The 14,433-nt window shown below is 34.5% G+C and overlaps 1 protein-coding gene across 6 annotated transcripts in view; it reads left to right on the top strand.

Annotated features, from left to right (window-relative positions):
- The first annotated feature begins 842 nt into the window (after window positions 1-842).
- LOC106644166 (U2 snRNP-associated SURP motif-containing protein) overlaps window positions 843-14,433 on the top strand; it is a 215,964-nt gene continuing 202,373 nt past the window's right edge. For 3 of the 6 annotated variants that reach the window (XM_089591459.1, XM_089591456.1, XM_089591455.1), the window contains exons 1-6: window positions 1,530-1,686; window positions 1,786-1,999; window positions 2,065-2,364; window positions 2,622-2,686; window positions 2,778-2,943; window positions 3,016-3,179. In XM_089591459.1, the coding sequence (XP_089447585.1) occupies window positions 1,663-1,686; window positions 1,786-1,999; window positions 2,065-2,364; window positions 2,622-2,686; window positions 2,778-2,943; window positions 3,016-3,179 (933 nt within the window). In that variant the 5' untranslated portion in view covers window positions 1,530-1,662. Of the gene's footprint in view, window positions 869-1,529; window positions 1,687-1,785; window positions 2,000-2,064; window positions 2,365-2,606; window positions 2,687-2,777; window positions 2,944-3,015; window positions 3,180-14,433 lie in introns of those variants that run through there. The other 3 variants (XM_089591458.1, XM_089591457.1, XM_089591454.1) reach the window with 2 other exon arrangements.

Here is a 14,433-nt window from a genome sequence, read left to right as displayed (position 1 = left end):
TTATTTAAACTTATGAGGCTGCTTATGGTTCCATTGGGTTAAATGGCTTGGGATTAGTTTATCAATTTATTGTGCATGTAATTGTGTTTAGCTATCTGGGTATTTGCGTCTTGCAATACATTGCATATTGGTTTTTTTCACAAAAGTTTGCTAGTCACATTCGGGAAAACCACTGTCCTCCTCCCCCTTTCTATTTAGCTTTTGCATTTTTTTCACTAGCATCTGTAGCTTTGTATAGGTCCTATAGAGATAAAAATGCAAAATCATATCCTCTTCACCCTACACTGGCAGTCAGCATTTAGCAATCTCCTACCAATTGCTGGTCCCGAGTCCCGAGTAGAAATTGAGGTAGAGAGCAATGATGCGTAATTATAGCATCAGCAAAATAACCAGGTGACACTTGGTAACATTGCAGCAGAAGCGATTTCTAACCTTTCGTTCATTTGAATTAATGCTCCCCATTGATCGAGAACCGAGATACGGGGCGATGAAAATAAATTTTCTTTTTTGCTTGTTAACCAAACGCATTGACAGATAACAGAAAGGTTACACCTAACGTATATTACGAAATTATTGCCAGCCGGAGCGTAGCGGCTGATTTGAAACAAGGAGTTATTTTTTTTTTAATTTTGACAAAAAAAAACTTTTTTCTATTGCCCCATATCTCGGTTCTCGAAGAATGGGGAGCAGTAGTTTAAAAGGACGAAAGGTTGGAAATCGCTTCTGCTGCAATGTTACCAAGTGTCATCCGGTTATTTTGCGGATGCTATAATTACGCATCATTGCTCTAACTAATAATGATATTATATATCTCTGTCTGGCCCGTGTAAGGATGAAACATAATCTTTTGTGAAAATAAGAGCCATAGGTATACAAACAATAATAAAAAAAATAGCTGGTATCTTACTGTAATTAAGTAGATAATGTGAAAAGAAGATCAATGTGATATAAATAAACAGCTTATACTTATGAATATGTTTATTTAAAAAAATTTAGACCAGTCTTACACATAACACTTTTGGTATTCGAAATATTTATTTCATTTTTTCAAGCTGTTTATCTTGGAATAATTTTTTTTAATCGTTCTTTACGACCACTATTCCAGTAGATACAATGATTTACAACTTATCCTAGTGCTTGTTTGATTAATTTTGCATTTTCTTTTACCCATCATATACATTTTTTTACTGTACAAACATATTTCATACTACTTTTCCATTTTTATATCAATCATTAAACATAAATTATGTTTACAAGTGCACAACTAATAATAAAAGCTTGTAATTTTTTTTTTCTGGGTTATAAAATCGATCACGTAGCACTACTTTAATTATAACATAACTCACCACTACCATGAAATATGACCAAAATATTATAAATTTTTACAAACTTTACGTTTTTTCTTACGGTGGGACTATCGGCTGGTTTTTGTTTTAGACCATTTTTGGGCCTCAGCTCTTGGTCTAACACGAAAAAGACACTGATCTCCGATCTGACAATGTATATCTATACAGACTAGTATTCTCTGAATACGGTAGCTTACAGACTAAAATTTGTAAAACTTTTATGTTGCTTTCAGAATTTTTTTAGTGTATGTTATTAAAGTCAAATTGAAGTGCTGATGTAGAAGTTGAATATTTACTCTAGCCATTAAACACTGCAATGACGGACAGGGAACTTATGAAGGTATTCATTTCTGCTATTAATATACTTTAAATGTACACATTGAACCTGTTTATCGTGAGGTTAACTTTGACCTCTACGTACAATTACATTTGATCTCAGCAAATCACTGAACAAAAGCTCAAAGCTTTCTCCATTGGTACTATGGGTAAAAGGCCAATGAGCAAAAAAGAGATTGAAGAGCAGCGGAAAAAAGAGCAGGAACAAGCTGCTGCACAGGCTTTTGAGGAATTTGTTGCAACCTTTCAGGACAGCTCCAACAAAAATGCCAGCAAAGTTTGGGTTAAGGCTGGTACCTATGATGCCGGCAAACGCCGTAGGTGTTGCAAATAGTTACTTTCCCCTGCCTTCCAGCCTTCTATTTTACCTTTTTTTTTTTAGAAGAAGACACTAAAGATAAGGGAAAGCTTTACAAACCACAGCCAAAAATCTCAGACCATAACGCAACTCAAGAGCAAGATTATGTCAGACTCCTTGGCTCTCACGAAAGGAAGTTGGAGAGGCTTGGCAAAAAAAAGAAAGAGGCAGAAAAGAGAAAAAGCAATCTTGAGTTGTTCAAGGAGGAGTTGAAAATGATTCAAGAAGAAAGAGAAGAAAGACATAAGCATAAAGGGGGAAGTGTTAAGCCTGTAACAACACAAACCGATGATGCTATGTTGATGGCTATTAAATCAGCTGAAGGTCATGCTCCCCATATACTTGATTTTTTCTTTATATTGACTTAATTTTTTTTTATATGCTTACACTATTTTTTTATTTTTCTTTTAATATTTTCACGATACATGAATCAGCTATTGCACAGTATTATGTTGAACAATGAACAAGTTACATATAAATCTAGCTGACATTTGACATGCAATTAAAGTACTTCTGTATAAATTAAATATTAGCCTTACTTATATATTTTTATACTTATACTTTAGATTTTTGTATTTCAGATGGATCGTTTGATAATGGAGATCCAAACACTACTAATTTGTATCTTGGAAATTTAAATCCTAAGGTGATATCGTTACCATTTAAAAAAAATTTATATTTATATTTATAGCAAAATTTAGAAGTCAATATTTCTTTTCTAATTGTTTGTATATTAGATCACTGAACAACAACTCATGGAAATTTTTGGAAGGTTTGGACCATTAGCTAGTATAAAAATTATGTGGCCTAGAAGTGATGAAGAAAAAGCAAGACAAAGAAATTGTGGTTTTGTTGCATTTATGAGTAGAAGAGATGGTGAAAGAGCCTTAAAAAATCTCAATGGTATCTTAAAACTTTCTTTTAAACTTTCTATCATATTTTTCAAAAAGTACCAAAAAAAGTTTAATATTACAGGTCGAGATATCATGTCATATGAAATGAAATTAGGGTGGGGAAAAAGTGTGCCCATTCCTCCATATCCAATATATATTCCACCAATTTTGATGGAAATTACACAGCCACCACCTCCATCTGGATTGCCTTTCAATGCACAGCCTCATCGACGTGATAGACACAAGGTATTTGTATCAAATCGTTGACTTAGTAATACCTTAAATAACTAAAGTTTGTAGATTGTAATATTTTACGGTTAACAGAGAACTTATATGCAGCTTTATTCGGTTAACGAACACTTTTACTCGCTAGAGCAAACTGTATTGAACACACACACATACACATTTATTATTCATATTTTCGATGAGTAAATGAGTAGTTGGCCTTTTCTTAATGTAATCATCAAGCTTTCACTTAAATTAATATCACGTGATATGCTGTCAAGTCTTCTGAATTTTGAAAAATTTATTGCCATATTAGTGTGAACAAACTATATTGTCGGCTCATAAATTCAGGCTTGGCACCAAAAAATTTCGTTGTGTCGATCTGAAGCCCGACAACAAGCGTTACTACATAAGATCCAAAAAAAATGGTAGCAAGTGGTTTAAAACAAAAAAAATAATGAAAATGTCCAAAAAAAAATTTGTTTTCTATCAAAAAAGCCGTAATCTGGACCATAAAATGCTCTGCAAAAAAAAGATGGGCAATTAGAAGACAAACAAAATGAGCCGTGGTGGGCCTAATTCGGTCTTGCTGTTTTTCCGCAAATTGCCATAAGTGCTAATAATGCTCTGTTTTTTGATACTTTGCAACTATCGTTCTAATCAACATTTTCACTTCAAATTTTAATAGAACGCGGATTTTGTAATTTCTAATAACCTCACGAAATTTCAAGACGATCAGACGCAAACTTTTTGCACACTGTCAAACAAGGTCCCCCCCAAAAAATGGCTCTATAAAAGGAGTTTGACCATATAAAGCCATTGTTCAAAATGTTTTCTCTACATCAGTAAAGTTGTCTATCTAATATTAGTTGAATTTTTGTATCCTAGCTTTTGTAAGTATTCTAAAAACGTCGCAATAGTGTTTTTTTTTCGCAAATTACTTGCGTATTGTGAACAAATTTTTTAATGGTACATTCGCTATAAATTATAGTAGTTCATTATTTATTAGCAACATCATCTGGTATGATTTAGAAGATATAATTACGCAAGGGCTTCAAACGAAAAGAAAAACAAAGCTCCAGAGTACAATTAGTGTTATATTATATTTGCAGCTGCTATGTTTATCATTAAAATGGTGTTGCCACGTGTAATTTCAATACTATGGCGAGTTATACTGTATTATAAAAATAATTGTTAGTTTACAATGTTGAGACTAGGAGATATCGGTAACAGCCGATCCCGTCAGTTTGATGCAACTTGCTCAAAAACGCGGTAACAGCACTATTTTGCGATACGTTTGAAGAATACATGTAAAAAAGTTAAGGATACGAAAATGTAACCAGTGTTACTCAGTTAAAAATTTATAGCTATAATTATACCTATAAATTATAGCTATAGTATTATAGCTATAACTACCTATAAAACAGCTATAATAATGTATAAAATTCAGCTATAAATATAGCTATAAATTACAGCTGTAATCTTTTCACAAATTTTGAATAAAAATTAGTTTGAAATCAGATTTTTTTAACATATATCGCTCAGCATAGACGGTATCATCCGTGTGATAACAGTAAAACTGAGGGCCTAAAGTATTTTTAAACAATTTTTAAAAAACTTGAAATTGTATATGATTTCTTGTTTTTTTTTCTACTTATTCAAAAATACTTCAGGCTCCCAGTTTTACTGTTATCATACGGATGATACCATCTGTACTGATCGATATATGTTGAAAAAATCTGATTTTAAACTAATTTTTATTCATTGTTTGTGAAAAATTTACAGCTGTAGTTTATAGCTATATTTATAGCTGAATTTTATACATTATTATAACTGTTTTATAGGTAAATATAGCTATAATTATAGCTATAATATATAGGCATATTAATAGCTATAAATTTTTGACTGAGTAGATGTATAGCTGATGTAGAGAAGAAATTTTTGAAAATAGCTTTATGTGGTTTAACAACTTTTTTAGATCCGTTTTTTGGAAGGACCTTTTTTTGGTTTATTTGACGATTTGTAAAAAGTTTGCATCTGACCGTCTTAGAATTTTGTAGAGCTAAGAACTATGGAAAAACAGGGCAAAATTGGCTATTTTTGGAAATTTTCGGAAAAACGGCAAGGCCAATTTAGGCTCACCATGGCTCATTTTGTTCGTCTTAAAATTACGCATCTTTTTTTGGACCACTTACTACCATTTTTTACGGTCCCCATTTAGTTACATTTGTTGTTGAGATTAAGACCTAAACAAAGAAATTTATTGTTGCCCAGTCCGGATTTACCTTAATTAAGGGAAGTTTTCATCTAGTTGATTCATACTACCCTACTGAAAATATTTAGGTGACTTGTAATGTTACTTGTCAGGTGACATGTCAGGTTAAAAGCCGTGCCAATTTACCATATAGAAGTGTCATGTAGAATTGTCATGTGAAAGTGTCATGTGGATTTTTATAAGCTAGATTTTCGGCGATTCAAAAGTAAAAAAGTAAAACTTGTACTTCTAACTGCTTAAAAGCTGTGTGAATAGTTTATATTAATAGTAAAAAAAAAGTATCCAGTAAAGGGATTAAAACCTGGTCCGAATCATTGGTAGTCGAATGTCTTTACCACTGGGCCAGAATGGATTAGACACTTGGGACAGAATCTACGTCCTTATCAGATACATCTAAAACTAATGTTTATTTTATGATTTCATGAATAACATTTACCGCCTTAGTTACCTAATTGATAGTTAACTTTTTGTGAATGTACATTTTACATTGTTTCGTGTCTCTTAATACGTTCGTCAACAGTATATCTAGTAATTGATTTTACAACTTCTTTTTGTTCACAGATTTTACTTTAACTTTCCAGATACTTCACTTTCCAAGGGAAAAAGTCTATTTTTAAAAATATTATAAATTTGTTATAAATGCTACAACAAAGTTGTGTATTACATTTTCCTCTTTAATACTTTAATGTGCGTATCGAATACCAACAGTAATGTATTTAAGATAATGCTTTTTACAATTTCCAATTCTAGTTAAGATAACAATTTCCAAATTTTTGTTTGAATCTAATAGTTTTCGAAAAAACCTTTTTTGATGTATACGCTTACGTTGCAGGAATTTGTATAATTTATCTGAGTACTGTACAAATGAGTGAAAAATTATTTTTTTTGCTTGTATTTGATACACACATTAAAGTATTAAAAAGGAACAGATGATCCACATCTTTGTTGTAGCAATTACAACAAATTTATTTCACTTTTATAAATAGACTATCTTCCTTTAGAATCAAAAGTATATGTAAAGTTTAAGTAAAATCCGTGAACGAAAAGTAGTTGTAAGATCAATTACTAAATTTACTGTTGATGAACGTATTAAGAGACACGAAACAATATGAAATGTACATTTACAAAAAGTTAATTATCAATTAGATAACTTAAGCAGTAAATGTTATCCACGAAATCATAAAATAAACATTAATCTTAGATGTACGTGATAAGGACGTAAATTCTGTCCCAATTGTCTAATCCATTCTGGCCAAGTGGTAAAGACACTCGGCTACCAATGATCCGGACCAGGTTTAAATACCTTTACTGGATGCTTTTTTTTTTTACTATTTATATAAGCTATTCTCACAGATTTTAAGCACTTAGAAGTACATGTTTTACTTTCTCATTTTTAAATCGCCGAAAATCTAGCTTATAAAAATCCACAAGACACTTTCACACGACAATTGTACATGACACTTCCATATGGTAAATTGGCACGGCTTTTGACCTGACATGTCACCTGACAAGTAACATGACAAGTCACCTGAATATTTTCAGTAGGGTATATATCTCTGGCTTCCTGGACAAACCGAATAACTCAATTTTTTTTTTAAATTGAGTCAGGACCAGAAAGCATATTCTTTTTAAGTGTACTTTCGTCTAAACGAACTTTGGAAATGATTGGAATTACCAACTTCCCGTAATCAGCACATAACCTAATCGATTAACTGCCGTTTTCTTGGCCCAACCAATTAAATAAATCTTGTCCCGGCCCAATCGATAAAGTGATGAAAAAAATTGTTGCTGTAGTGAAAATTCATGATAATAAGATTCAAAAATCATAGAAAAATATTTCGTTTAGTAATTTTCACGCTTTAATAAGAAATTTAATGTAAATATGTGATTTTTACAAATAATTATTAAGAGTTTTCGTATAGCATGCCTACGTACAGTATATGCGACTCGAGTTCCACTTGGGCAGTTCTAGGAGAGAAAAACTAGTAGCAAAAGGTCATGTTTTCACTGCAATATATTACAAGGATAAGGGTGATGCATTATTGGACTCCAATAGCGCAATAGCAACCTATGTATAAAATTTTAATTCAGGGGTATTAAATACGGGCAATAATGTCGGAATTATGCCGTAGAAAAGCCTACTCCTCTCGCAGATGTCAAAATTCATCACCCAGCGTGAATTATTACGCCGCTCCAGATTAGTTAAAATCCCGGCAAGTGCAGTCCAAGCCTTATTTCAAAAGAAAAGTAACCTGTTTAAAATTTTTTAATGTTATTGTAAGTGAGAAAAAACAAATCGTGTTATTTTTGGTCGGGATCGTCATTTAGTCGGTAGAGCTATACACAGCACTACAGTATTATGTTAGAGTAATTCGAGGTGGGCCCTGTAGTAAAGGTTGTGGTTCCAGTTATTGACACACTAGCGGCCCCCCGTCTCGGCTTCACCTGAGACGTACTAAATGGAACACCGTAAGCAGGTAAACCATGGCGGTTCTGGCACCCCCTAGCTCCCCCCCTGAGGTGGACGAGTAGGGAGAAGCTCTAGCTATAGTTAGGCTGTGGGTGGAGGACAGGCGGTGGTGGGGGGAAAGGCTGATCGGGCGGTGGGAGGAGAGGCACGGGCGGTATAGGAGGTAGTGGGGGAGCTTGGGCGGTGGGTGGTGAGGACTACTCGGGCGGTAACGTCAGGGTAGGGGGGCTTCCGGATGCTGTGACGTTGGATGGTACTGACGGCTCCTTTCCTTTCCGACCGCGAATCGAGCTCTAACGTCATCAGCATGGGTCCGAAAGGCGTAGGTAACAAGCCCAACGTTCAGCGCGATAGGAAGATGATCAAGCATAAACATGTATTTCTTATCAGTGGATGTTTTTTTTTTTTTATTTTCTTCTTCCGTTCATTGTTAAGAAGTCTCAGCGTAATCGTTGTTTTTTTTTTGCTCTTCTCAAGAGCGGGCGTATCGAGTTGTTGGAGAGAAAATTTCATTGGGAAAAGCAGATCGCGTATCCCATTTAACTGCGACCAATGTTGGCTTACTCGACGCAGTACCTTGCCAAGGAATTTAGCCAGCTTATGAATTTAAGTTTGAGATTTTTAGAATAGTATGTGAATGGGTTTCAATAATAACAAAACTTAAAATTTAATACACATATATTTTTGGTAGCTTCGAAAAAATACACAAGAATTTAATGGTTATTGATTTTTTTTTTCAACATATTATTTGGATAAGAGCGAATATTTTCGGAATAATAATTTCCCTTCATTTTTTGTTGAGATGCCTCAACGTGCTTTTTTATAAGAGGTTTTTGGCTATTTTTATCTTCCTCCTCCTCCTCCTCCTTACTGACGCTCTCATATTTTGGTTTGCTAAAGATCGGACCCATGTTGTTGATATTGACTGCTGAATCGTCACAGGATAACTGAAGTAATACGCAAATTCTCATCAGCTTATAAGACGGCGCTAATTTCTTTGTACTACCACACAGCAAGATGTACTTTAATTTTTTCATCTTAAATTTTATGCTTACTTTATTCTTTTTTTTTTGCCTACACACGGTCATCGTTTTTGAGTTTTTGACACCAACATTAGTATTAGTTCCAGAGTCACGTTCACAATTCTCTCGTGCTTCAAACTCCAAGCGCACGTCCACTGGCGCACTTTTCAAAGCATCATTCTGCTTAGAGCAGTCAATTACAATAAGAGGCATGTGTGTGATAAAATCTATTTTATTCAGCATAGGTTCTGGTTAATTGCCGTAATAGGTGGCTTGAAATATCTTACACATATCATATTATAATGTTGAAAACTGATTTTCATTAATATCAAGATTAAGATTTCCATAAGGATAGTACTGTGAGTAAAAGAAAAGCTTTACATTGCTGATATTACAGTGATCAAAGAGACTGGCATTAAAAGCAGGATCATTTTTTCGCTTGTTCTGAAAGCCCAAAATAACAAAACGAGGCTTCTCCAACTGATTGGAAGTTTTGACAGTCCACACATGCCTAGAAGTTTTTGGAACAAGAGGATACTCACACAACTCCCGATTGCGGAAACTCATAGCAATAGGCTTGTCTTTTGCAACAACATCAAGCAAACGAATTTTTCGTCTGTACGATGTAGTTATGTAAGGCACAAGCCACTCAATATGAGTCAATTTAAGCTTATACTTTTCGAAAATTTGATTTTCAGGTACTTGTATAACGGCGCTAACATCATCTCTTGATCTTATGAAAATTAATTCATGTTTTGCATTAACCGCAACTTTGCGATAGTCCTCAGCGAAACCAAATATCATATTCGAAGGCATTGACACTTCAAAATAAGAATGATCATTAATAATAGATTTTTTCTCTTCAATGTCTATCCAACCAGCATTTTCAAGCATTAAACTCTGACTGGGAGAGAAAGATATCCATCCTTTCATTAAAGTTGTTAATCCAACATTCTTACACCAATCAATTTCTATACCATTTAGTTCATATCGTATTTCTTCTAACACATGGCAGATAGCGTTATTAACTAGTTTTGTTTTCTCAAGAGATTTATCATCTCCAGTTGTTATACGTCCAGAAATACGCAGGGAACTTTGAGAGGGTAAAATACATAAATCTTGATGTTGAATTAAGATGCGAATTTCATCACTGCTATTAAATGCTGATGCAATGTGGGATCGATGTGCATCAATTTCGTAGTGTGCAACCGACTCATCAAACACTACACCTAACTGAATCTCAAGAATCTCTTCCGTCACGACTTTTTCTCGTTCGCAGGCAGCAAAAAAAAGCACAAGTTATTTGCAACCAAGAGCTCTTACTTTTAAGCCTAAGTTTTTTAAGAACTGCACGTTGTGACGTGTTAACGCTTTGAGCGTTCGTCGACGACTGATCCGTCTAATCCATTTTGGTTTATTTTTATAGCTTCGTCCAATTTTGTTGTCTCGTGGATGACTATTCATCCTCACTCTCGTTAATTTGTTTTCATAGCCTCGTCCAACTTTACTATTGTTGTACTCTATGCCCATTTCAGTTGAGTTGTTTCAAGTGTAGTCTTGTATTTATAACTTCTCCACGAAAATCAATCAAGTGACCTTCCTGATCAACAATGCGTACTTAAAGATGATCTATAATTTTAACAGCAACGGGTAAATAAATGATTTGCGATGGGAAAAACTCATGGTATTACACTAATGATATTACACTCAACTCTCAATGTGTTAACCTTGAGAATAGCAACAGGTAAATCTGAGAAGTGAGTACTGGTACTGGTATCTCTAAGAATTCGTTCAGTAAAGCCTAGAAGACGGCCTATAGAATCTTTTGGCCTGAAGTCAATAGTATGACTACACGTTATCACACTGCGAAGAGTATTATTGTTTGGTTTGATGCTAATAGCTATATCGTCGGGTTGTAACACGTCGATCAGAAATGACTCAATATCTTGAATTTCGTAGCTGCCAGTTGGAAAAATAACCACTTGATCGCCTACGTAAAATTTATTATCACCCTCGTCGATATTTGGAATTGAATTGAAAGTTAGGAGTTCTACTAGACCAATAACGTAGTTATGTGCTGGTGACAACTCGATAGGTGGAAAATATTGTGCTTCAAGAATAGATGATGTTCCTGATAAACTTAATGTCAATGATTCTTCCATGATGGTTTGTCAATGACTAATGTTACTTGAGTTTGGGATACATTTATATTGGCTGATAATAGAGTTTTTTAAAAAGGAAGCTTAAGCAAAGATGGCCGCAGTTGCATGTACCAAAATCTTGGAACCTTTCATAATTATATTTGATACATCTAACACCAAGATATAGTAGTAGATCAATCGGTGGCTGTAGGTCACCAAAACTGTCGAAATCCGTCACGTTATTACCTCGCTTTCTATAGGCAACCCAGTGAGTACCAGGACCATCCTTATCATCGAGATTGACTATTGCTGATTCGGAAAAACGTGGGCGATCGGCTGGTAAAGCATTTCTCACAAACAAACTCCACGGAAATGCGGTATTTTCAAAATTTTTGCATACTTTATGAGGTCATAGTTTCTGAGAGCTCAGTAAGGCAGTTTTACGTAGAAATTTTTTTTTTTTTTTCCATTTATTAAGCCTTTTCCAAGTCTTAAAGTAGACCTAAGTCGTTCTTATGCTGTTTTAAAAACAGTCCCTTTCCAAGTAAGAGTGTTTCCATTTCTTTATTATGCCTCTCACTCTCCTCTAGCTGTTTTCGAGCAACTTTAGCATTATTAATAGTCTTGACAACTCCAGTTACACCATTAGTGATAGTGCCTATAGCACTTAAGCCAGCAAATGCAGGGATGAGGTATGGTAGGAATCCTCCAGTTTTCTGCGGGATAGGCAATACTCGAGGTATTACAATATTTCTCCCACCACCAGCTTTTTTGACAGCATCCTGAGCTCCCTTTAACGCCGAACTTATAGCTTTTTGAGCACTAGGATTAGGAATCATGGACATTGAGGCACTTCAAATCAAGCTTTTCGAAGTAGTTTTCTTTGGCTTCATTTTGTTTTTACTCTCTTTACTAGAATTCGTACTAGGGAATGCTAACATGCTGAGTTTGGATTTCAATTTCATGGCACTGGTAATAGTAAAAGCAGCAGCTTTTTCCCCTAAACTAGCGTCTGTGGCTTTGAATCTTTGCCACGCCTTTTTAGCGAGAATTTGGTCAGCGGTGTTTCTTGCTGTGAAATTTTTTCGATCCTGAGAATAGGCTATATCGTGTTGCTTGCACGCCCGATCCAATGGATTGATACCCGAATCTCCGTGAGCTAATCTCTTGGCTAGTTTAGTGCCCGGTCCACAATATTGATATCCTGGTACGTGCAGCTCTATTGGCAGTGTATTGATAAGTGTGTTTATAATCTTACAGCCTTTGCGATAATGAATGATCATTACTTTCCAAGTGCTTAACGATGAAGGAGCTCGAAAATATATGTAGAGCACTACTTATATTTCATATTTAAGCATGCAGTCATTACGCGCTTCGGGGAACAGAATATTTAACTTCCTGTCATAAATCTTAACAAACTGATGACCAAGATTAGGAAATACGATGACAGATGAGTTTCAAAATATAAAGGCAAACCATTTACAGTTTCATGTTTCAGTCTCAGTTAAATCAGCATACAGTAAACATGAGCTTTGTAGGTCAGAATATAAAACTTTCTGTCGTGAATTTCGATGGAATTGTTAAGCAAGATAAGACAATCCAGTGCCATGGTGATTTGCTACCCGATACGATAAGAGCTGTTCTTTGTGGTCCGTCAAACTGTGGAAAAACAAACAGCTTGCTGGATTTAATTACTCACCCTAACGGATTGAGATTTGAGAATGTTTATCTATACTCAAAGTCGCTGAATCAGCCAAAATATAAGTTTCTAGAACAACTGTTGGAGCCCATAGATGGTGTAAAGTATTTTTCATACAGCAATCATGAATCAGTCATATCTCCGGATAAGGCACTACTCAACTCTATAATAATATTTGACGACATTGCCTATGAAAAACAAGATAATGTGAAAGCCTTTTTCTACATGGGACGTCACAAAAGCGTTGACTGCTTCTATCTATGCCAATCTTATGCTCAAGTTCCAAAGCACTTAGTCATAGATAATTTAAACCTTTTAGTAATATTTCGAAAAGATGACATGAATTTGAAGCACATCTATAATGATCATGTTGATACTGATATGACGTACAATGAATTCAAAAATTTATGTGTAAACTGTTGGAGAGTTGGAAAACATGGATTTGTCGTGATAGACAAGGAAAGAGATGTTTATAATGGTAGATATAGAAGAGGATTTAATTATTTTGCCATAAATATTACTCATGCCTATTAAGTGCGTCTTAGTCTCTTGTTAACCATCAAGCGATCAACATGGACGCTTTTTATGAGGAAAAAGACGTTCTTCGTCGAGTTGAAAAAACTAAAGAAGCTGTTAGACTTAAGTATCGATTATTATAGTCAGGAAGAGAAAATTTTGAAAAGCAGATTAAAGAGACTTTCAAGCCTATTACTGATTCACTTTTTAAAATTATCGATGACACAAAGAAAGTATAAAACGTGCCACTTAGCTCTGAATCTTTACTTAAAAAAGTCTTCAAGCTTTTTAAGTCAAAAATTAATAATATTAACGCATGAATGTTCCAATCAGCTAATAGTAACAATGTTCATAAAGAAGATACTTTTTCGTCGAATAATACTATCAAAGACTATGATATTGTTGTTGAAAAAAGTGACGATAATGATTCAGCGCATGACATTCATTAAAATGAACATATGAATCTATACTTACAAATACTTGATAGAAAGAAGTCAGAACTGGATCGAATTTATGGTATAAAAAAGGAAAGAAATGGACAACATTTACTTGGTGATTCGCCTATACATTTCAAAAATAGCCAAATTCAAATAAAGAATCTAAGGTACCCAATGACTGATGGATTAATGGAGTTACTTATAAAAAAGCATCCTGATAAAAAGTACATGACACCAGGTAATTTAGTTGAATACAAACAAATCTTGGAAACGCCCAGTGTGCATAAAAGAAAATTGAATAAAAATGAGACGATTCGTCCATACAATAGTAATAAATTCAATACTGTTATTGCCCCATTATTTAATCTCACTCAAATGAAGAAGAGAGTGGGGTTCATACCTTCATTTAAAATTGCTAGGCTGAACATGCAAATGGACTACATTTACTGGGACGACCCTAACGAGCTGGTCAATCGGCTAAGATTACTAGTGGCAGAAAAATCAGCCGGTAATCCTAGTTACACTAATAAAATTAATTCAATCGTTAAGGAGCTTCGTGAAGCTATTATTATTTATTGAGCATCGTTATCAGTTCTACTTCAGTGTAAAAATGAGCATCGACGTGTTCGGACGTAGATCAGCTAAGTCAGAAGGTGGTAATCGAGGTCCTCGAGGAATTGGAAATAAGCTCACCACAGATGGTCAATTTGTCTTG

The sequence above is a fragment of the Copidosoma floridanum genome, unplaced genomic scaffold (genome assembly GCF_036245765.1).
Source record: "Copidosoma floridanum isolate Cflo_tuat_1 unplaced genomic scaffold, Cflo_Japanese_pri ptg000013l, whole genome shotgun sequence".
NCBI classification, from domain to species: domain Eukaryota; kingdom Metazoa; phylum Arthropoda; class Insecta; order Hymenoptera; family Encyrtidae; genus Copidosoma; species Copidosoma floridanum.
The sequence above is the reverse complement of the archived record's forward strand: the minus strand, read 5'-3'. Positions and strand labels throughout refer to the sequence as shown.